General features: G+C 41.6%; 1 protein-coding gene and 1 non-coding gene across 2 annotated transcripts; one reads left to right on the top strand and one right to left on the bottom strand.

Moving 5' to 3' along the window:
- Nucleotides 1-2,446: 2,446 nt before the first annotated feature.
- LOC138377666 (U6 spliceosomal RNA) lies at nt 2,447-2,553 on the bottom strand. Its single transcript, XR_011231832.1, has one exon. It is a non-coding gene; the product is annotated as a U6 spliceosomal RNA (small nuclear RNA).
- Nucleotides 2,554-17,131: 14,578 nt separating this feature from the next.
- Nucleotides 17,132-24,214, top strand: ZNF786 (zinc finger protein 786). Its single transcript, XM_069461906.1, has 3 exons — nt 17,132-17,222; nt 20,661-20,817; nt 22,015-24,214. The coding sequence occupies exons 1-3, from the start codon at nt 17,189-17,191 to the stop codon at nt 24,059-24,061; spliced, it is 2,238 nt and encodes a 745-aa protein (XP_069318007.1). The 5' UTR covers nt 17,132-17,188; the 3' UTR covers nt 24,062-24,214.
- The last annotated feature ends 426 nt before the right edge of the window (nt 24,215-24,640 follow it).

Genomic DNA, 24,640 nt, shown 5'->3' with positions numbered 1-24,640 from the left:
CAGTGCTGCCCAAGAGCATAATAATCCCTTCATTAAATTCAGAAACCACAGCCTCAGTGAACAAACGTTAGAGACAGGAATGTTTACCCCATATACCTCAGTCGGCTTTTCTTTACCGGGCCTCCTTATTTAAATTTCTGTTGACAACCTTGAGTTTTCTCTCATAGTGGATTTTCATTTTCTCTCAGATGGTGAGAGGGCATCTGTTTCTTGGCAGAATTTCTCTATATTGTTAAAAATAAATGTTGTCTTCTACCATCTCACTTATTAAAATGATCACCCACATAAATGTTATTTCCTTCTGGATTAATTTAGAAATCCACCATTGTGAATAACAAGCAATGTTATTTATCTAATGTTTCTGCATTTTCAACAGTGATGTGTCAACTCTCAAAGAAATATTCTTTCCTTAATATTAGAGTTCTTGAGGAAAATACTGAAGAAAAAAAATATTGCCAGTGTGTGGCATCACTCCATTTTTTTTCTCTGTGGCTTAATCTATTGTTATAAGGCAGTTTTTCAGGCTATTCTAGCAAATCTGCATCTGCCTTTCAGACTGTAAATCTTTAACATTACTCCCAAGAAAATTTATACAGCTTTCCTTAGGAAATTTTGAGGCCTTCATAAATTTTATGTCTGTAGCAGGAAATGTGGTTCCAAATTACCTGAATCAGAATCAGTTGGGATCAAGGGCGTTAGAAGAATTAGTATCTGTACAAAGAGGAAAAAAAGTGCCACCTGTGGTTGGTACAGTTCTGTGGGTGCCTGTTGGTGAGTCAGTGGTGCCCTAGTGCAAAGAAAAAAGCACTTTAGCTGTGCCGGGGCACACGTGGGCCAAACTTCAGCACTTGTTGGCCTCTTCAGCAGTGCACCTCAGGACAACTCTGTGTTTTTGCCTGGGATGCATGTTTAAAATGCAGACTCTTGGGGCCCTCCACAGATGAACCGAGTGAGAATCCTCCCAGAAGATGCTGTGTAAACTAAAGTTTCAAAACCTTGGATCTGGTGAGTGGAGAGACGAGAAAGAACTGTTTTTGTGAGGCATTCTAGCCATTCTGGGGTGAGATTCAGGTTAGAACTCTTCTTGTAGCCTTTTTCTCCTCCCTTTTGTAATAAAGCTTCTTGTGATAAAAGTTGCTTACCTTTATGGAGTGTATTAGTCTGCCATGGAACGTGTTAGGCTGCCGTAACCAAGTACCACAGGCGGGTGGCTTACTACAGAAATGTATTTGCTCACATTTCTGGAGGCTGGAAGTCCAAGATTGAGGTGGCAGCAGGGTTGGTGTCCGGTGAGGCTGTTCCTGGTTTAAAAACTTTGCCTTGTGGCTGTGTCCTCACATGGCCTTTTCTTTGTGCATGGGTTAGGTGGGGCTATTGGATGAGACTGTACTCTCATGACCTCGTTTAACCTTAATTAACCTCCTCAAAGGCTCTATCTCCAAATACAGGCCGTCACGTTGGGGGTCAGGGATTCAACCTATGAATTTGGCAAGGGGAGGAGACATGATTTGGTTCATAACATGAGGTTATGTCTGAGATTTATTGAACACTTATTCTTTACCAGACAATGCCATATATTTCACATTTGTAACCTCACTTTAAGCCTCACATTATAATGTCTGTTATTAACTTGGCCTTTATTCTCTCTAGAAGCTGAGTACTGGTCCTGAAACCACTTATACACCCTTACTTAGGTGACTAGATATGGGGCAAGGAAGACAGTTTAGATAGAAGCTTCTGTTCTGGTTGGCTGCTTTTGCCAGCCAATGGAGTCCCTGACAAGCATGAGGATCTGGAAAGCTCTAGTTAATATAGACCATAAAGTTCCTTTGTCAAGCCTCCCCTCCTTTCTTTTAGCTCCTCCCCATCTTCCACCTCCACTTAACGTTTTGCTCCCAGAACTCCTGCCTTCATTTGACCCTGGAAGCACTCCTTATTGCTGTTTCTGTGCCAGCCTCTCTCTATTTGCAGAAGACGAGTGATTCCATAGGTCACTCCATACTGTAGTCCTTCACCTAGTTCGCTCAGGTGAACTTGGGTGTTACCAGTAAGTCTAAAACAGCACTTTTTTGTAGATGTGGCTGATTTTCATAAAGGTATCCTCCCATTCCCCATCATATTAAATGGAGAAACTAAAACTTAAGGAGTTCTAGTATCTTGCCCAAGACCAGGGGTAGTAGATGGAGCCAGGATCTAAATTCTGTGGGTCTTGCTCCAAATCCTGTGCCTTTTGTACTGTGCCATATGACTGTGTCTCTTCTCTTCTGTCTTCTACTCAGCCCTCTGCTTTAGCTTCAACCAGTCAAGAGAATAGCTCTCACCGAGTAATGCAGCATTGGCATTGTTGAGTACTCATTACCTCTCCCAGACACAATTTTCTTTTTATTTCTTTATTTTCACATTGTTTTCTTTTTAGTTTTTCTGACTCTGTTGGGATTTCCCATAGTTTTTTTTCTTATGCTTCACGAATTTATGTGTCATCCTTGTGCAGGGGCCATGCTAATCTTCTCTGTATCGTTCCAGTTTTATTAGATGTGCTGCCAAATCAAGCATGTCCCATAATTTGATCACTGGCACTTTGGGTTTTGTTTTTTGCGTTTTTTAGGACATAAATAGCACTCTGTTCCCTGCCTAAATTCTAAATTAAGAAATTAGCCAAGGAGACAGAAATGTAAGATCAAAACATCACCTTAACTAGTGATAAAGCTAATATTGGAGAACGCAATTATGGAGCACTGGACATGAGCAAAGTGGATGAGGAGGCAGAGACTAGGAGCGCTGTGCTAATGGGGCTTTCCCTAAATGGAAAGAAACACCTAGAATGAGGAAAAAGCGTGCCTCACCACCCAAACCAACAGCCAGCTATGTTTATTTGTCTGGTTACTATTTTGCTGTCCCGAGCCACATCTTGTGCAGCCACTTCTGTTATCACATATGTGCTGATGACTTTCAAAGCTGTCAGTCCATCTATTTGACTTCCTCCTAGAATTCCTTATTTCCATGGGCATCTCCAATACAAAATGCCCAAATAAGGCCGGGCGCGGTGGCTCACGCCTGTAATCCTAGCACTCTGGGAGGCCGAGGCGGGTGGATTGCTCAAGGTCAGGAGTTCGAGACCAGCCTGAGCGAGACCCCGTCTCTACTAAAAATAGAAAGACATTATATGGACACCTAAAAAAAATCTATATAGAAAAAATTAGCCGGGCATAGTGGCGCATGCCTGTAGTCCCAGCTACTCGGGAGGCTGAGGCAGTAGAATCGCTTAAGCCCAGGAGTTTGAGGTTGCTGTGAGCTAAGCTGACGCCACGGCACTCACTCTAGCCTGGGCAACAAAGTGAGACTCTGTCTCAACAACAAAAAAAAACAAACAAAAAAAAAAAAAAACAAAATGCCCAAATAAGATGTGTTGTCCACAGCAACCCTCCCTCGACCCCTCTTCTGTACACCCTCCTGTATTTCCCACCTCTAAAATTTTAACTACCGTCTACCTACTCTCCAGAGTCGTAGATCTGATGATGACGCTAGGTTTTCCCACACCAAATTTAGCTCCTAATTTCTCCCAAATCAGATATAAGATCCCTTCTCTCTTTCTCTATTGTCACTAATTTAAGCCCGCTCTTTTTTACTTTTTATTTATTTATTTTTTTTGAGACAGAGTCTCGCTTTGTTGCCCAGGGTAGAGTGAGTGCCGTGGCGTCAGCCTAGCTCACAGCAACCTCAAACTCCTGGGCTTAAGCGATCCTCCTGCCTCAGCCTCCCGAGTAGCTGGGACTACAGGCATGCACCACCATGCCCAGCTAATTTTTTCTATATATATTTTAGTTGGCCAGATAATTTCTTTCTATTTTTAGTAGAGACGGGGTCTTGCTCTTGCTCAGGCTGGTCTCGAACTCCTGGCCTTGAGCGATCCACCCGCCTCGGCCTCCCAGAGTGCTAGGATTACAGGCGTGAGCCACCGCGCCCGGCCTCACTCTTTTTTAAAAAATAGTTTTACAGTTCTTTTTCTTAACAGTTCTCTGCCTCTGGCTTTTTCCTGCAGTGCATTCATGATACTTCTGCCAGATCTCCTCCTCCTGTCAAACTGGTTTTTCTAAAATGCAATTCTAATGTTATTTTCTTTTAAGAAGTATTTAGAAGGTTACCATTTTATTATAAATGCAGACTCTGTAACATGACATCTAAGAGCCTATGAGCTGACCCTGACCTGCCTTTGCAGCTTAATTTGTGAAACATTCACAGTATGAACTTCAGCCATATCAAACAGCATTTGTTTTTCTCAAGTGTATTATGTTTCCTCATGACTGCTCCCTCTGTCTGGAATGCCTTTCTTCCATTACCCACCTAAGTCCTTCATATTCCGAGACTCGGTCCAGACACCAGGAGTGCTTTATTCTCTTCTCATGGCACCTTTAAATACCTTTCTCTTCACATGAAACTGTGTGCCTCCCTCATAGACTGAACCCCTGGAGGGCAGCCATTGATCTTGTTTTGGCATTTTCTCCATTATTGTATTTTTGCCTAACACATGCCTGACACCGAAAACAGCCAGGCAGGGTGGCACACACCTATAGTTCCAGCTCCTTGGGAGGCTGAGTTGGGACGGTTACTTGAGCCCAGGAATGTGAGGCCAGCCTGGGCAACATAGTGAGACCTCATCTCTTTGTTTAAAAAAAAAAAAAAAAAGAACCATTCTAGAAATTCTTGAATGGTCAGAAGAAGGGATGAATTTGATTTGGAGTACTGAGAAAAGAAAGGAAGGATGGATCTGAAAGAAAGACAAAGATTGAGCAGGGTTTGGTGACTGGGGTACAGGAAGAAGGGGAAATAAAACATTCTTGAGACCCTGGTTCTGGGTCCTGTTAGATGAGTGAGGAATGTACGTACATTTCAAGGCTCTCACAGATGATCCTGACACACTAATATTAAATCATTGCTCTTCCCCTCCCATTCCTTCTCAAACACTGAGAGGAGCTACTCAAAAACATTTTTTTGTGTGTGATGGGGATTGTTGGATGGCAAAGGATTCAAGATAAAAGAGTGTAGATGCCGAAGAAAGGGTAGTCTGAGGAGATGTCATGGAGGTAGTGTGTCTGGAAGGTGTTAGAGCTCTCTGGAAAAGAGTCTTGGTGAGGAGGGCTGCTGATTCTATGGAGACAGTAAGGGCAATTAGAAAGCTTTGAGTATAGACAGGAACAAGAATGGAAGGGATGGGATGAGGGAGCTTAAGTGAGACAGTCTTCATCTTCGCATGTAGGAACTGGAGTCATCTCCCAAGAATGGGAGGAAGAAAAGGACAATGCTGTGTGTACTGAAAGAGATGCTCACCCCAGCCCTGATCCTTTTCATATTTCCTGTGCTACTGGTCAAGAAGCCACACAAGAAAGGAGGAAATGTTTCAACATTGATTAAAAGTAAAAACAGGCCGGGTGCAGTGGCTCACGCCTGTAATCCTAGCACTCTGGGAGGCCGAGGCGGGTGGATCGCTCGAGGTCAGGAGTTCGAGACCAGCCTGAGCAAGAGTGAGACCCCGTCTCTACTAAAAATAGAAAGAAATTATATGGACAACTAAAATATATATATATAAAAAATTAGCCGGGCATGGTGGCACATGTCTGTAGTCCCAGCCACTTGGGAGGCTGAGGCAGGAGGATCGCTTAAGCCCAGGAGTTTGAGGTTGCTGTGAGCTAGGCTGACGTCACGGCACTCACTCTAGCCCAGGCAACAGAGTGAGACTCTGTCTCAAAAAAAAAAAAAAAAAGTAAAAACATTCTAACACTGAAGCGCACATACCTTCAATCCATAAATCTCATTTCCCCTTGAAAATCAAAGAGAATGAGATGGCCCCTTCTTCTATTCATTCTCTCTCCAGCTGCATTTATTTATTTTTTCACAACTGTTTTTGCTTCTTTAAATCTTAGTTCTTCTTTGCAAAACTGTTCTTTTTTTGCATGTGAAAATGCTGTAATTAAAAAAAAAAGTCTTCATCTCTGTAGTAAATTTTATTTTATTTTATTTTATTTTTTATTTTTATAAATTTTTTTTTTTTTTTTTTTGAGACAGAGTCTCACTCTGTTGCCCAGGCTAGAGTGAGTGCCGTGGCGTCAGCCTAGCTCACAGCAACCTCAAACTCCTGAGCTCAAGTGATCCTCCTGTCTCAGCCTCCCGAGTAGCTGGGACTACAGGCATGTGCCACCATGCCCGGCTAATTTTTTCTATATATATTTTTAGCTGTCCATATAATTTCTTTCTATTTTTAGTAGAGATGGGGTCTCACTCTTGCTCAGGCTGGTCTCGAACTCCTGAGCTCAAACGATCCGCCCACCTCGGCCTCCCAGAGTGCTAGGATTACAGGCGTGAGCCACTGCGCCCGGCCTTGTAGTAAATTTTAGAAGGGAGAAGAAAGGAATTGTGAAAGAATTTGGGAGGAGAATGTCCTGTTTGGCAAGATTTATGAGAAATCACTAAAATTATTAATAAGGTTTCTAATCAGCTACATGAATTCTGTTGAAGTAAAGACTGTTTCTCATTAAAATTATTAATAAGGTTTCTAATCAGCTACATGAATTCTGTTGAAGTAAAGACTGTTTCTCATTGTGTTTGGAAGTAGACATGAATTGAACCAGGGCTGGGGAACCTGCAGCCTCAATGTGGCCCTCCAGATCCCCAAGTGCAGCCCCTTGACTGAATCCAAACTTCACAGAACAAATCCTTAATCTATTTCATCTCGAACATGAACCTCTAAGGGTGAGCTGGGAAAAAGCTATAAACAAAATTCAAATATGGGCAACAAAAGAGTAAGTTAATATTGGACAATTAGCTCCACCTAAGTAAGTTAGAAAATACCATTTTTCCATTAGTAAGTTAATAAAAATGAAGACATTATAATATTGCTAGTGAGGCTACAGGGAAATGTATAATCCTGGTTTCAATGCAAAAAGGAAAAAAGTTCATCCTTGGTTTTTTTTTAAAAAAGACTATTTCTAAAGCAGTTTTACATTCACAGCAAAATTGAGAGGAAGGTACAGAGATTTCTCATATACCGTCTCCCCACTATCAGCGTACCCCACCAGAGTGGTACATTTGTTACAACTGATGACCCCTACAATGACACATCATTATCACACAGTCCATATGGAGTTTACATTTGGATTTACTTTTGGTGTCACAGATTCTAGCTTACAGTTTACAGTAGGGTTCACTCTTGGTGTTGTGCATTCTATGGGCACTGTACATTCTATGGGATGCCATTCCTGGTCAGGTAAGTTCCAATTGTAATGGCATGTATCCACCATTTTAGTATCACACAGAGTAGTTTCATTGCCCTAAAATTCTCCTGTGCTCTGCCTTTGTGTTTTCCTCAGGATAACTGGCTCTCTCCCACGTGAGGTGCATGCTTCTTAACGGACAATCTGGAAATGAGTCTTTAAAATCAATTTTTTTAAAGCTCAATGGTTTTTCTTTTAGGAATTTGTCCTATAGCAGTAATTCAAAATAAGAAATACTGTATGGTTGAAAATTAATATCAATGCTACTTGTAATAATCAACTAGATGTAATGTTCTACAGCAATTAAAATGTTAAATATGGGCCGGGCACCGAGGCTCACGCCTGCAATCCTAACACTCTGGTAGGCTGAGGTGGGAAGATTGTTTGAGCTCAGGAGTTCGAGACCAGCCTGAGCAAGAGCGAGATCCCGTCTCTACTAAAAATAGAAGGAAATTATATGGACAGCTAAAAATATATATAGAAAAATTAGCTGGGTGTGGTGGCGCATGCCTGTAGTCCCAGCTACTCGGGAGGCTGAGGCAGGAGGATCCCTTGAGCCCAGGAGTTTGAGGTTGCTGTGAGCTAGGCTGAGGCCACAGCACTCTAGCCCAGGCAACAGAGTGAGACTCTGTCTAAAAAAAAAAAAAAAAAGGTTAAATATGAAGACCATGTAGATTGTATGGAAAAGTATATACAAAATAAAAGAATAAGAAAATGATATTGCCATCAGTAGAATTGTAAAACTACAATAGATAGGAAAATTAGGAGAGAACTTCTGAAATACAACATTTCCTCTAATAATAAGGCAATAATATAAAAAAAGAACTATTCTATAGCTAGGTCAAAGACAAGAGAAACATTAACATGGTTAAGAAACATAACTGAAGCGCAGCCTGCTCCACGGTGATCCCTGGGGACCGTCCCACCGCCCTCGCGCGATTCCTGGGCTTCCCTCACAGCTGACTCGGAGTCGGCTTTGCGAGACCGACCCAGACACTCCCTCTCTCGCCCGCTCCTGCTCTGTCTCGGCTTCTGGGGGGACTGTGTGTCCCGGTCCCTGACTCTCCACTTCCAGCTGCCGCACCGTTTCCCCCTCTCTTCAGTTCCTTCAGCTCCTCTCCAACTGTTTCCCTCCTTTGGAAGTCCCAACTCATTCCGAGGACCCATCAGACATGGTGGGCTGTGGCCTGCGCGGCCCGGGCCAACCCTGGCTGTCCTACTCTGAGAGCCGTCCCCGAGCGGCGCCTGCTCCTCCCGGCCGCAGGGGGCGCTGTGGGGCTCGGCGTTCTGGCCCCAGATCCTTCCGCCGAGGAGCGTCCTCGGGACTGCGCCGGCTCCTCCCGCCCGACGGGGGCGCTGTTGGCCGAGGGATCTGCAGCGTTCGGACCCGCCGATTCCCAGGGCGCACCGCGCCCCGGCTTGCGCTGCGTCGCGGGGGGACTTGGGTTCAGGCTGGGGGCTGGGCTGATTCCTGCGGAGTCGCCAGGGACTGTTGGCGTTGTCGGGCCCGGGGGTTGCCGCGGGAGGCGATGGCCGAGCCGGCTCCGGTAAGAGGCTACGCTACGCGGACGCCCACTTTCGGGGCCCCGGGTGGGTCCTCGGTTACCGGGCTGGGGTTTCCGTGGGCAGCTGCGGTGCGCGGTGGGACTCAGTCGGGAGGTCGCTTAGGTTGGGGGTGTGGGGTCCGGGCCCTGGAGGGAGCCGGTGGTCACCGCTCCAGGGGCTCGTCCGTGGCCAAACCCCGGAACAAAGCTGAGCGTGGACCGTGGCCGAGCCCGGGCGAGGGGGCCCAGCATGGCGACGAGCGGACGGGGGAAAGGATGGAAATAGGTCTGGCGCCAGAGATGAGTGTTACAGCTCAACCACAGTTTTGCATCATAATCACTGAATTCAGAACAAATGTTTTTAAAGATTTAAGATTCTGAATGGTTGAAATGGTGTTTGATGGGGGGCTTAAATGTCAGAATTTAGCCGATAATGTGGTGTTGTGTTGAGGGTAAGAAGGATGTTAACGTTGGGAGTAGAACAACCTAAATAGAGTACACGTTATATGACTAGTGTTCTGCTAAAGTCAAGGTTTAATGGAGTAGCTGATTTTTATTATGTTTTTATCTTGTAAACTTGTCAGCATTTTTCTGATTGTTAAACTGATTAATGAGCTAAGAGGGAAGCATGGAACAGCTTCTCCCCTAGAGCTTTCAAGGATAGCATGGACCTACTGATACCTTAATTTCAGACTTGTTAGCCACTAGAACTGGAAAGAATAAATTTCGACTGTGTTAAGCCACTCAGTTTGTGGTCCCTTAGTTATGGCAGCCCTGGGAAACTAATGCATGGACCTTCAAAATCAGTTCGGGACCACTGGCTTTTCCATTTGGGAAAAAAGTGTTAGATCGCTACGTCATACGACACACACAAAAAATACATTCTGGATAAATTAAAAATCAGAACATAAAACAAACCTTGAGCCTTTGGGAAGAAAATGTAGAGTATCTTTGTGATCTCAGCGTAGAAAAGAATTTCTTAAACAAGACCCAAAAAGTAAAGAGACTTAAGAAAAGATATGTTTGCATCAAAATGAAAACTTACTATACAATATAAGACAGCATAAACAAAATTAAAAGCTAAGAGACAGACTATGATAAAGTATTTGTAACTTGTATAGTCAGGAATCAACATGTAAATTACATAAAGAACTAGAAATGGAAAGATAAGTGACCCAGTAAAAATGTGGGTAAAGGATAGAAACAGGCAATTAACAGACCTGAAAAGAAATGGTCAATGAATAAAAGAATGGATTAAGAAACTGACATTCAGACAAGGGAACACTGTACCAAATTAGTTGTATATATGTCAACATAAATCTCAAAATGTTGAGTGAAAAATGCAATTTGCAATACAATAAAGCATTTATGTATAAAAGACACAAAGCAATAGTACATATTATTAATGGATGCATATGTATATTAAAAAATTTTAAGAAAAGAATGAACTGAAAAGTTTCCTGTGTGCCTTTACGAAGGGAGGGGAATAGGACTGAATATAAAAACAAGATTGAAGAGAGGAACCAAGGGAACTTGAGTTTTAGTCTGTCATATTCTATTTATTTCATTAGAAAGAACTCTGTCAGTGGTGAATACTAGGGTGCTTGTTATAATGTTCTCTGTAATATTCTGAATCTTTTAAATCTTTCTGAAAATATAAGTAATAAACAATGAAGGCTTTTGAGCATTTAAAAAACATGTTAAAAGTAAAGAATTTAATCAGAGGGGAGGCAAGTAAATATGTTTAAAACAGTAATATAAACATACATTCAGTTCTGATATAATACAGCATATGCATTTCTAAAAATCATAGTACAGTGTGAAATTGATAAAAATCAGAGTTTATGGGAGGAATGTTAGGTACACAACACTCAAAAAACTTCCATCAGTGACTTGTTGAAAAGATTAGAACCTAATAAAAGCAGTTTTATGCATGTTCATGATTAATAAATTAAAAATCTTAATTGCTTTAAAAACTGCTTGAAATTTGCATGTGGAGGTGGGCATAACAAGGGTTGGAGTTTGTGGGTTAGTGTGAAGTGGTAAAAAGGAAGGTTCTCTGAAATGAGGTGGAAAGTTTTAACCCCAGATATCGCTAAGTAGAGCTTAAAGCATAGGGTAGTCTGATTGAAGGGTTTGCATTTTGTGTACAGATCACAGATCAGTTCTCTTTGTTCACCTAGTAGCAAGGTTTCTCACCCTTGCTACTACGAACATTTTGTACTGGGTTATTTTCTGTTGTGGTGGCTGTGTTATGCAGGATGCTTATTAGCATCCTTTGCCGCTGCCGGCTAGATGCCAGTAGCACCTTCCCCAATTATGAAAATCAAAAATGTCTCCTTCATTTCTGAAGGATAGCATTGAAAAAAAGTCTCTAGACATTTCCAAATGGCCCTTGGGGCACAAAATTGCCTTAATTGAAAACCACTTACCTAGTGTTTTTACAGACAAAATTGCACGTAAGCAAATGCAAAATTTTGTAATATACTGTTCTCTAATATTTTAATCATGTTTTGAACAAATTCACATTCAAAATGAGTGTTATAGCAAAAATGACTATTTCATTAAACTTAAAATAATGAATTTCTGATTTAAATGTTGCTATAGTTTGGATGTTTGTCCTCCAAACCTTATGTTGAAATTTGATCCCCAGTGTTGGAGGTGGAGCCTAACGGGTGGTGGTTGGGTCATGGGGGTGGATCCTTCATGAATGGCTTGGTGCCCTCCTCTGTTTGATCCCAACAGAGCTAGTTAAAAAGAACCTGGCACCTCCCTCCTTTGTCTTGCTTCTCCCTCACCATGTGATCTCTGCACAAGCTCTTCCCGTTCTGGGGTGAGTGGAAGCATCTGAGGCCCTCACCAAAAGCAGATGTTTACCCATGCTTCTTATACACTCTCCAGAACAATGAACCTCTTTTCTTTATAAATTATCCTGCCTCTGGTATTCATTTGTAGCAACACTAAACAGACTAAGACAAATGTAAAGGCATCATTAGAGTTTTAAAACTCAACTCTAAATTTCATGTTGAATACAACAAAAATGGATAAAAATTAAAAATAAAAGTTGAAACAAGATACACTTTAATACCCATAGAAAATAAGCACACACGTGAATAGTTGCAATTCAATAAAAGATGAGATGTATATTTATGTAGAGTATTTTAAACTAACATAATTTATGTACTTTTAGTTATGAACCTTAACAAGTATCAGTTTACCTAAGCCAACCATAATAAACACAAATATTAAACAATGCTAACACATTTGCATGTATCACATTTACATGTATTTTTGTAATGCAATTTTTAAAGAAGCAATGAGATTCAAAACCAATTGCTGATAACTGGAATCTTGGTTAATCAGTTAAAGGAAACCAATGAACATTTAGAGTTAACCATTAAGATTTTTATTAAAGTAACGAATAAGACAGATGCATGCTGCTGTCGCTATTATTCAACATTATTCTAGCTAATGCAATTAGAAAAATAAGAAATGATAGAGTTAAATAGTTATAAGAAGTGTTAATTGCAGATTTAGTTTTCTACATAGGAACTCCAAGACAATCAACTACAAAAGGTTTAGCCAACAAGGGAAGTTATTTACAAAATGAACATAAAAATCAGCCTTCCAGGCTTTCATAATTAGAAATTTTAGTGGAAAAAATAGTTCCCCAAGCACAGTAGCAACTAAAACTCTAAAATACCTAGGAATGAATCTGTCAAGAATTATTTAAGGTCTATATGGAAAAAACTATAAATTTTACTAAAGCACATAAAAATAATTAAAGAGATATACCATGGGTATATCTCTGGGTGGGTATATCTCTGGGAGATATATCTCTGGGTGGTAAGATCCCATATTTTAAAAACCCAGTTCTCCCCAAATTAATCCATATATTTAATGTAGTCCTATCAGCTTCTAAATAGAATTTGTATTTAATTTGACAAAATATTTTTCCTGTTTATGTAGGAGAGAAAATAGACAAAAAAGGTCAAGACAGTTTCCAGCAAAAAATTATGTGGATTGTGGTGGTGGATGGCCATGGTCTCCCAAATAAAAAAACATTTGATAAAACTGTAAGAATTAAACAGTACAGTATTGGGGCAGGAAGAGACCAGTTCACCGCTGGAATAAAAATATACCCAAGAATAAATTGGAATCTATCAAAAAAATCCCAAATCAGTGGTAAAAGAATAGACTATTCAATAAATGTGACAAATACCCATTTGGGAAAAGAATTACAGTTGACCCTCAACAATACAGGGGTTACGGGTTCCAACTCCCCTCTCAACTACATGCAGTCAAAAATCTGTATATAACTTTTACTCCCCCAAAACTTAACTACTAATAGCCTACTTGTTGACCAGAAGGCTTACTGATTGCATAAACAGCCAATTAATACATATTTTATATGTTATGTGTATTACATACTGTATGGTTATAATAAAGTAACCTAGAGAAAAAATGTTATCAAGAAAATCATAAGGAAGAGAAAATATATTTATAGTACTGTACGTACTTACTGATACCTTAAATTTATGTCATCTGTTTGCAAGATGAATCATCTGTCTGAAATGGCGGGCAACCACAGCTGCAGACCTCGGTCTACATACGTATCAAGCAAGCAATGCGGCTTTTTCTTATAATGTCATGACTTTTCTCTGCTTCTTGGGAGCACTTCCAGCATCATTAGTGGCACTTCACGTGGGTCCCATGGTGTTATTCGGGGTTTATGGTATTGCAGTAAACACAATGAGAAATATGTGGGAACGTGAAGAGATCACTTTTTACTACAATACCCTAGTTACTGGAGAAACTGCTCACGTGGAGATGATGAGCATCACGCAGTATTTCAGGCAGATGCTTGGGTACTCCCACAGGGGCTCACCACAATAGCAACAGGAGATGGTTTCAAAATTATTATAGTAGTACTGTATGTACTACAGTTAATATGCATTTGTAATTTAATACTGCATATTTACATTTGTTTACATTTCTCTTAACTATGAATGGCATATACTGTTTGTGTAAATTTTAATAAATTTTATAGATTTATGTATATTTTATGGAAGTGATAAAATAGACTAATATCTATGTTTTATTCATTCATGACATACCTAATTTTTTCTTAAATTTTTTTGATATTTCTAGGCTATGTGGTTCATTTGTGAGTTTTTTCCAATTGTCACAAATCTTCAAAAATTTTTTCTATTTTTTTTTTTTTTTTTTTTTTTTTGAGACAGGCTCTTGCTCCGTTGCCCAGGCTAGAGTGCAGTGGCGTTATCATAGCACACTGCAACCTCAAAGCTGGTGAGGAGCTGTCTAAATTAAAAGAACTGGCCAGGTATGGTGGCTAACGCCTGTAATCCTAGCACTTTGGAAGGCCAAGGCAAGAGGGTCGCTGGAACCCAGGAGTTCAAGACCAGCTTGAGCAACATAATGGGACTTCATCTCTACAAAAAATTTAAAAATTAGCCAGGTGTGGTTGTGCACACTTGTAGTTTCAGCTATTCCAGAGGCTGAGGCAGGAGGATCACTTGAACTAAGGAGTTTGAGATTGCTGTGAGCTATGATGATGCCACTGCACTCTAGCTTGGACAACAGAGCAAGACTGTCTCAAAAAAAAAGAAAAAATCCACATATAAGTGGACCTTTGCAGGTCAGACATGCGGCGTTAAGGACATGTTTCACTGCCTGTTCTGTAATATACAAAAATAAGTTCCAGATGGTAAAAGGTTTCATCCTAATAAACAGCTCTTTTTTTTTTTTTTTTTGTTGAGACAGAGTCTCACTTTGTTGCCCAGGCTAGAGTGAGTGCCGTGGCGTCAGCTTAGCTCACAGCAACCTCAGACTCCTGGGCTTAAGCGATCCTACTGCCTCAGCCTCCCAAGTAGCTGGGACTACAGGCATGCGCCACTATGCCCGGCTAATTTTTTCTATATAGATTTTTAGTTGTCCATATAATGTCTTTCTATTTTTTTAGTAGAGACGGGGTCTCGCTCAGGCTGGTCTCGAACTCCTGACCTTGAGCAATCCACCCGCCTCGGCCTCCCAGAGTGCTAGGATTACAGGCGTGAGCCACCGCGCCCGGCCCATAAACAGCTCTTAAAACATGAAAAATCCAGGAGAATATGTTTTATAATCTTAGAATGGGAAAAGCCTTCCAAATCAAGATATTAAACCCTAAAGCCACAAAAGCAGTTTTAATAAATGTAATATTATAAGAAAAAAGCAGTACACCTTGAGGGAAGATGGGGAAGTTATCCTTATTTGAAAATAGTATGATTTTATTCCACCAAAAACTGACAGGATTACTATTGACTAGGATTGATAAATATGGAACATTGGTTAGATACAAAATAAGTTTACAAAAATCAGTAACTTCAAAAAATACTAGTAATAATGATTGGAAGTCGCAGGGGTGGTTCCATTTACATTTAGTAGAAAAAACAGAGAATACCAGAAATAAAGTTAATAAAATGATTCACAACATTTATAAAGAAAATCATTAAATTTATTAAAAGATAACAAGCAAGACCTAAATAAATGGAAGGGCAGCCTGTGTTCCAAGGTGATATCAATCTTTTCCTAAATACATATTTACACATAATGTAATTCAAACCTAATCCTAATGTACTTTTTTTTTTTTTTTGACTGGACAAAGTGATTTTGAAGTTTGTAAGGAAGAATAGATATTCCGGGAATTGACAACAGTAGCTTGAAATAGAATGGGGCAGGGGGTGGGAGCGGGGAGACTTACTCTCTGGGTATTACAACGTTACATATAGATAGTTTATGAAAATAGAGAGTTCAGGATATACAGACTCGCATATATGTATAAATCTGGATATATTTGCAAAGGTTGAAGGTTGGCATTTTAATCTAAGAAGGAATGGTATATTTAATAGTGTTGCATGATTGGCTATCCATATGTGTGTAAATAAAAATGCCAGTCTCATCTATAGAATTAAATTACAAATGTAAAAAGACTTTAGTGGAATATTTTTATAACTTTGATGTGGAGAATACTTAAAAATATGGAAACAATATGATAAATATGTATTGATTTAACTAAATAAAAGGGTCAATTTTCTATTTGGCAGAAGACAAAAGACAAATAGAGAAGATGATTGTCAGTTAGTCAAAGAGTTATTAACCCTAATATAAGAAAGTTCATTTAAGTTATGAGAACCCACTGAGCAAAGGATGTGAATGGTCATTCACAAAAATATGCAGAGAGCCAAAAAGTATGAAAGTGATGCTAAGCCTCACAAATTCATGTAAATTAAGACAATAAAATATTATTTCCCACCCATCACATTGGCAAAAAATAAGATTTAAGAACATCCTATGCTGTCAAAGGTGTAAAGAAACAGGAAGTCTGGGCCAGGCGCGGTGGCTCACACCTGTAATCCTAGCACTCTGGGAGGCCGAGGTGGGCGGATCGTTTGAGCTCAGGGGTTCGAGACCAGCCTGAACGGGAGCGAGACCCCACCTCTACTAAAAAAAAATAGAAAGAAATTATATGGACAGCTAAAAATATATATAGAAAAAATTAGCCGGGCATGGTGGCGCATGCCTGTAGTCCCAGCTACTCGGGAGGCTGAGACAGGAGGATCGCTTGAGCTCAGGAGTTTGAGGTTGCTGTGAGCTAGGCTGACGCCACGGCACTCACTCTAGCCTGGGCAACAGAGTGAGACTCTGTCTCAAAAAAAAAAAAAAAAAGAAACAGGAAGTCTCATCTCAATAGCAAAGGTAAATGTACTAGGTTCTTTCTGGAAGGCAATCTAGTGATATCTATTAAAACTGAAGATATTTATACCATTCGATTTAGTAGTTCTCCTTTTCAGACTTTATCCTACAGAAGTAGAAGCACTAATACCTAAGGAAGCACATCAGAGCATTGTTGGTAACCTATAAGGAGATGGAAACAATGTATGTCCCATTAGTGGAGTATATCTACTCATGGAATGTGATGCAACTTACCGAAGAATGAGTTTTCCTCTACATATTGACCTGGAAAGATGTCTATGATATTAAGTGAATGAAGTTACACAGTGATTTGCTCCTGTTTTTGTAAAGAAAAAAAGTTCTATACTCTACATATGTATAGATAGTTGGGACAAACATAAAGAAACTCCTGGAGGTCTTGTAGTTGTTCACAGCAGAACCACAGGATTCGGGTAGGGAAGGAGCAGTTCCCGGGAAGAAGCTGCTGAACAAAAACAGGAGCTGGAGTCATTTGGGACAATCATAACTATGTACGTACTGTGTCTATAATTTCAGTTACCTCTGACTTTTGAGGATGTTGCCATTTATTTCTCGGAGCAAGAATGGCAGAACCTAGAGGCATGGCAGAAGGAGCTTTACAAGCATGTCATGAGAACCAATTATGAGACGCTTATCTCTCTAGGTAAGAAGTGTTCACGTTTGTGGGTAAGTCACGGAACTGGATCCTGAAGGTCTCAGTCATTTGATGCTTTTGTTTGTCAAGTAGCAAGATTTCTCAGAAATTAACTCAGAAAGGCATTTTTACCCATGTTTTTCTAATCCTTACTCAAGGGTAGACATGGTTACATAAGAATATTTGAGACAAATAATATAGGTGGTCAAAGATGACTAAATATATGTTGGGGCTTTTTGTCACTACTTTCAGGTTGCTGTGACTTTACACATACCATGTGTGTGTGTATAAAAATTTTTTTTTCAGAGACAGGGTTTTGCTCTGTTGCCCAGGCTGGAATGCTGTGGTGTAATCATAGCTCACTGTAACCTCGAACTCCTGGGTTCAAGCAATCCTCCTGTCTCAGCCTCTCAAGTAGCTAGGAGTACAGGCATGCGCCACCACATCTGGCTAATTTTTTAATTTTTTGTAGAGTCAGGGTCTCACTGTGTTGCCCAGGCTGGTCTTGAACTCTTGGCCTCAAGTGATCCTCCTGCCTTGGCCTCCCAAAGTGCTGGGATTATAGGCATGAATGTGAACCACCGCACCCATCCTACCCTGTATATCTTTAACCTTGGATGCCCCTACCTTACAACTTTTACAGTGGGGTCTAAAAAATTCAGAAAAGCTAATGTTATTCCTCCCTGGAATGAGATTTTGGAAGGCTATACAATGAGGTCTTTATGAGTAACTATCTCTGCCTGGTAATGGTTATGGATGTTCCTCTGGTTGTTTTGCTTATTCTTTATATTTCTTTTTATTTATAAAATATGGTTTTTCATTGTTGTTAGGGTCTCTCTCTGTTGCCCAGGCTAGAGTGCAGTGGCTTCATCATAGCTCACTGCAGCCTCCAACTCCTGGACTCAGGCAATCCTGTCTCAGCCTCCCGAGTAGCTGGGATTATAGGTGCATGCCACCACACCTGGCTAATTTTTAAATTTTTTGTAGAGGCTGGGCATGGTGTCTCAAACCTGTAATCCTAGCACTCTGGGAGGCCGAAGGCAAGGATCGTTTGAGGTCAGGAGTTTGAGACCATCCTGAGCAAGAGTGATACCCCGTCTCTACAAAAAATAGAAAATATTAGCCAGGCTTGGTGGTATGTACCTATAGTCCCAGCTACTCAGGAGGTTGAGGCAGGAGGATTGCTTGAACCCAGGAATATGAAGCTGCACTGAGTTATCATGACGCCATTGCACTCTAGCCCAGGCAACAGAGTGAGACTCTGTCTCAAAAAAAAAAAAATTTTTTTTTTTTTTTTTTTTTGTAGAAATAGGGTCTCACTGTTTCCCAGGCTGATGTCAAACTCCTGGCCTCAAGTGATCCTCCTACCTCAGCCTCTCAAAATGCTAGAATTACCAGAGTGAGCCACTGTGCTGGGCCTTAAAAATCAGTCACTTCAGAGAAGCATCTAGTCAAAGCTAAAAGACTGCTGCTTCATTCTTACCCCTCACTCAATTAACTCCCCAGAGACAACCACTTTTAACCATTTCTGTTTCAGTTCTCAAAGTGGTTTTCTCCAATCTAAATATGCTTATGCTAACTTTGTTCCTTGATTTATCGAGTTTAGATAAGCATTAATTAATGGCTATGAAAAATGAGGCATTGGCTTACTTATGCAATCCGTCTTCTGTCTCCTTTTTCCCTTTCTCCCCAGATTTTGATGGTTTTTGTGCCTCTATTAGTAGCTTTATAATTTAATATATTTAAACTTCTAGATTGTGTTCCATGAACTTTATATTAGATCTCTTGTCTCTTTTAGTATTTAAAGATAAGTAGTTCTCTAGTACTTCCCTTCATGTCTCCTGCCAGTTCATTTATATTACAAGGTTTCTAATGTTTACATTTTGTTCTGTTAAGTTTTCCAGGCTGAATCTGTAGATTGTTCTGACACATGTAATCTAAGACATGTTATTTTCATTGTTACTGAAGGACCAGTTAAATTAATTGAATCTATAGAGAAATAAATATAATTCTATGTCATTAACCCTGTGCCACCCCAAAAAGTATATTCCAAGCATCAAATCAAATGGATTCTCTTTTTTTCTCATAGTCATCAGTTCAAAATTATGCTACATTTTAATTTGTTTCACTGTTAGGCCATGATTTTTTTAGATTTGGATTTTTCTTGGGTTTTTAGTTACTTCTTTTAACACATGCTTTCATCACATCTCTATGATTACCCATCCTCCTAATCATACAGTCAGTGACATGGACCTTCCTGCCTTCTGTCTGTTCTCCTCAAACCTATACGTTCAAAGCAATTCCAGTCAAATCTCCAGTAGGGCTTTTCATGGAATCTGATAAGCTGATCCTAAAGAACATGGAAGAACAAAGACAAGGATAACCAAGACAAATTTTTGGAAAAAGACGGAAAGTGATTGTCCTATCTTGCAGCAAGACTTACTATGTGGTACTGTATTAGAGACAGAAAAACATCTGATAGCACCGTGTGTTGTCAAGATGTGAAACAAAGCAAACACTCCTACTCTGCTGATGAGATTGTCAATCAGCACAGCCACTTTGGAGAGCAATTTGGTAAATACAGTAAGTTGGAGACACGCTTACCCAGGGATACAGCAGCTCACTTCGAGGACTGCCAGTGCTTATGTGTACTCACAGAGGCATGCCAGTGAACAGAAGAAAGAGAAGACTGATTGTGATATGTTCATATAATCAAATACTGTCGAACGAACCCAAGTATTTCAAAATGGAGAAATTTTGAAAACATAATTTGTGGGGAGAAAAGCAAATTGCAGTATAATATGGTATGGTTTATGTGAAGTTTAAAACCAGCATTATTTTATGTATTTACATGTATTTATCTATTTAAAAACATACATAGGAATGATAAACACCAGATTCAGGGTAGCACTTACCTCTGTAGAGGAATATACAGGGACTTAAACTGTGTAGTATCTCATATATTTTAAAAACCTAAAGTATGTCAATATGGAAAGATTTGACAAAGTTAGATGGCACCTAGGTTTTTGTATATTTTTCTCCATGTGCTAGAAATATTTTTAATAAATTAAGGCATTGTTTTTAGAAATCCTTTTGACTGAATAATTGAACCCCTGAGATTTGGCTGTTATTAAATGGTTATTAAAAATATTGAAGCATTTGCCATTATTGTTTTTGGACAAAATACAGCATTGCTATTATAGATGTATGGGGACCATGACGAAATTTAAACACAACTGGTCCACCAGGTCCAGATAGATTAGGAAGCACTGTTATGATGTAGGGGCAGTTCTGTTCCTCTTTGTGTAAACCTATAACCTGGTTTTTGACATCTGTTCTCATATATTGTCCCAGTAGTGAATTTTGAGAAATTTAGAAATAACTTAAGTGTGCTTTAAATTTAGTGCTGAAGGAAGCCAAACTGCTCTGTCTGACTTCTCTGTACAGATGATGGACTCCCCAAACCAGAACTAATATCCTGGATTGAACAGGGGGCAGAGCCCTTCAGGGACTGGAGAGAATCACAGAAATCAGGAAACATAATTTGCTCCTCTGCTGAGTTGCATTTTGATCCAGTTATTGAGGGACAGCTGTTTTGGGGTGAGTATTTAGAAATCAAGGCCCTGACCTTAAGACATCACATTCAGACTAATTAATTTCCCTTTTCTAATCTTGTCTTCCTGTTTGAGCTAAAGCTTGGTGTCTCTTATATTCTAGAGAAAGGCAGTAAAGCAGAGTGGTTAGAAGTGTGGCTTCTGGACCTGAGTCTGGATCTTGCCCTTTCTGGGTGACCTTGAGCAAGTTATTGAACTTTTCAGTATTTCAATGCCTGATCTATAAAATGAAAAGAATGAAAGTACCTATGTTACAGGATTAAATAGATTAATGTATGTAGTGTTAAAATGATCCCTAGCAAGAGTAAGAGCTCAGTAAATGTAAACTTCTTGGTGGAAAAGGAACAAAAGCAGAGAATGGTTATAGATCTTTAGGACCAACATGGCTTTCTTCCTATGTAGAGACTGTTGTCTATTTGAATACTTAAACCTTAGCTTTCCTCTTTCATTTCTTGTCATGATGGGAGAGTCTGAGATTTTTGAATTCTTAAAAGTCATTATTAAAGTACAGAATGAAAGAGTCAAATAGTTTTAGTTTTTAGCTGCTTCTTTCCCGAGCGCAAAGGAGGTTTTTCTCCACAAATTATTTCACTTTCTACTTTCTATTAATAATTCTTCCAAGAAACCTTCTTAAAACATTGGTAGGAATGGGAACAGGGAGGGAGGAATAGAGCCAAGCCTTGCCTGGCCCCAGGGACAGGACAGCTCATGGATTACATGTGACTGTGGTATCAGTCAGGGCTCTGTTAGGAACTTACTGCCGTCATCACTCCAGGTGTGTCTGTAGTCATGGGTCATAATAGTGGCCAACACTTCCAGAGTCCGTGCGCTCTGCCAGCACCATGCTAAGCACCTTGTGCACTCAATACTCATTTAATTTTTACAATAATCTTCTGTACTGTTGTTTCCACAGAAGGACCTGAAGCCAAAAGAGAGAGCTTAGACCCTGTGTTTGTGATCTGTCTTTTCCTCTTTTCAATGCTATCTTAATATGTCTGTTAGGTTCAGTGCTTACCAAACTCCCTTTGGACATGAACTAGAACCACGCTATATGGTTGTGTAGCTCAGTGGAAGCTGGATTCCCAGGCCACCACAGGTCACCCTTATGGATCACTTTATTGGTGACAGTCTTTAGTCACGCCATAGACAGGAATACTGACTGAATTTTTGTTTTCAATTTCAGAAAGCCAGCAAGCTGTAAATTCAGGAGAAACCAAATGCCATTTCCAAGTAGATCCTCTTCAAAGCCAGTATCCCTTTGGCCCCTTTTTTGGAGAAAGGGAAGAGGTTTCCTTCAAGCCTGCCCAGGGCATCACCCTCGTGAGCCCACAGAGACACGAAGCTCAGGCTCTAACTCCAGTAGTCCACAGCTGCAGCGAATCTACCCAAAGAGAAGGAATCCCAAGTCCCAGAAATCTGGATCTCCCTAGTTTGCAGGAAGTCCCCTTCTGGAAGAGCGCCCAGCACCCCTGCCCTGTCTGCGGGGAAAGCTTTTGGAAGAAGAACCACTTAGTAAATCATCAGAGGAGCCACTCGAAGGACCTGCCTCGAGCCTGGAAGAAATTCAGCAGGCAAGCTGATGCGCAGCCGCAGCGGGGTGCCCCTCCCGCACAGAGGCACTTCCCATGTCACCAGTGTGGGAAGAGCTTCCTCCTGAAGCAGTGTTTGCTGAGACATCTGGCTGCCCATCCAGGGAAGAGCCCATTCCAGTGCCCTGAGTGTAAAATGTACTTCCGGCAGGAGCGGACCCGTCTCAGCCACCACCTCGCGCATACAGGGGAGAAGCCTTCCCAGTCCCCGGAATACGACCAGAGCTTACCCCCGGTGGACAGCACGCAGGCTCACCAGTGCCGGCGGGGCGGGGAGAGGCCAGCCTCCTGGAGAGAAGGCCACGGCGCCTTCGCCAGTGCACACTCAGGACAGAAGCCAGGCCTGTGCCTGGACTGTGACACGCAGGCCCAGCCGCTCGGCCATGGCGCAGAGAGGCCCTGCTCGTGCACGGAGTGTAGCAGGTGCTTCCCTACGCGGTCCCTGCTCGCCAGCCACTTCAGGGTACGCTTGGGAGAAAAGCCCTTCCAGTGCCCAGAGTGCGACAAGCACTTCCGTATGAGCGGCCTGCTGAAGGTCCACCAGCGCGTGCACAGTGGAGAGAGACCCTTTTCTTGCGGGAAGTGTGGCAAGGGCTTCACCAAACAGTATAGACTCACAGAGCACATCCGGGTCCACAGTGGGGAGAAGCCTTTCTGGTGTGCGGAGTGTGGCAGGAACTTCCGTCAAAGGGGACAATTGCTGAGGCACCAGCGGCTGCACACGGACGAGAAGCCCTTTCAGTGTCCGGAGTGTGAGCTGAGCTTCCGCCTGAAGAGCATGCTCACAGCCCACCGGCTGCGGCACAGCGCAGAGAGGCCGTTCTCTTGCGGCGACTGTGGCAGGGGCTTCACCCACCAGTGTAAGCTCCGGGAGCACCTGAGAGTGCACAGTGGGGAGAGGCCCTTCCAATGCCCGGAGTGTGACAAGAGCTTCCGCCTGAAGGGCATCCTGAAGGCCCACCAGCGCACCCACAGCAAGGAGAGGCCGTTCTCGTGCGGCGAGTGTGGCAAGGGCTTCACCAGACAGTCCAAGCTCACGGAGCACTTCCGCGTGCACAGTGGGGAGAGGCCCTTCCAGTGCCTGGAGTGCAGCAGGAGTTTCCGCCTCAAGGGGCAGCTGCTGAGCCACCAGCGCCTGCACACAGGGGAGAGGCCCTTCCAGTGCCCGGAGTGCGGCAAGAGCTACCGCGTGAAGGCCGACATGAAGGCCCACCAGCTGCTGCACGGCGGGGAGATGCCATTCTCTTGCGAGTGTGGCAAGGGCTTTGCCAAACAGTCTAAACTTGTCGAACACATCAGGACACACACGGGAGAGAAGCCTTTTCAGTGTCTGAAATGTGACAAGAGTTTCCGCTTGAAGGCACAGCTGCTCAGCCACCAAGGCCTGCACACAGGAGAGAGGCCTTTCCACTGCCCCGAGTGTGACAAAAACTTCCGCGAAAGGGGACACATGCTTAGGCACCAGCGCATACACAGGCCCGAGAGGCCGTTTGCCTGTGGCGACTGTGGGAAAGGCTTCATTTATAAGTCTAAACTTGCTGAGCACATCAGAGTACACACGAAGTCCTGTCGTGCTCCAAATGAGCCTGACATTAAGAAAAGGCTTAGCCAACTGTTTGCAATGATAGAGGCTGACTGGAGTTGAGGCAGACCGGGATAGCCAAAGCACTGAGCAGAACTGATGTTGCCCTGGAATTCACAGCCGACAGTAGCCAAACCTAATAAACAGATTTTAGGAGCAGGGGTCCTTCTTAGAGCAAGAATGCAATACAAGTTAGGAATATAAGAAACCACAAAGGAGTTTCTGTGCTGAAAAATCACCAATTATATTTCTTGTTCATTGATACAAAGAGAAATTTCTACCATCTTAGGTGATCATTTTTGCCCAAATGTTAAGCCAGCTCTAAAATCTCAGCTTGAATTAAGACAGAAGAAATCCCTCTAGTACCATTCTCAAAGCTGAAAGGATGGGGTTCAATTCTACTTTTTGTTTTTTTCCAGAGTATGATCCTAAACTGTGGATTAAATCCAGTGAATCTTGTTGCAGGCCTGATATGCTGTTGGATTTGGATTGAGTTCATTTATTTTGAAACTGATAGCAATAAAATGAATTGTCTGAATCTTTGTTTGTTTGTTTATGTGAATGCTGAAGTTTCTCAGCAGCTTCTGTCGTGATGATGCGTAGTTCCCCGTAAGGAACTCAGCAAAATTTGGCTAATCTCAG

Source organism: Eulemur rufifrons, chromosome 29 (assembly GCF_041146395.1).
Source record: "Eulemur rufifrons isolate Redbay chromosome 29, OSU_ERuf_1, whole genome shotgun sequence".
Taxonomy (NCBI): Eukaryota; Metazoa; Chordata; class Mammalia; order Primates; family Lemuridae; genus Eulemur; species Eulemur rufifrons.
This window is presented reverse-complemented; position numbering and strand designations above follow the sequence as displayed.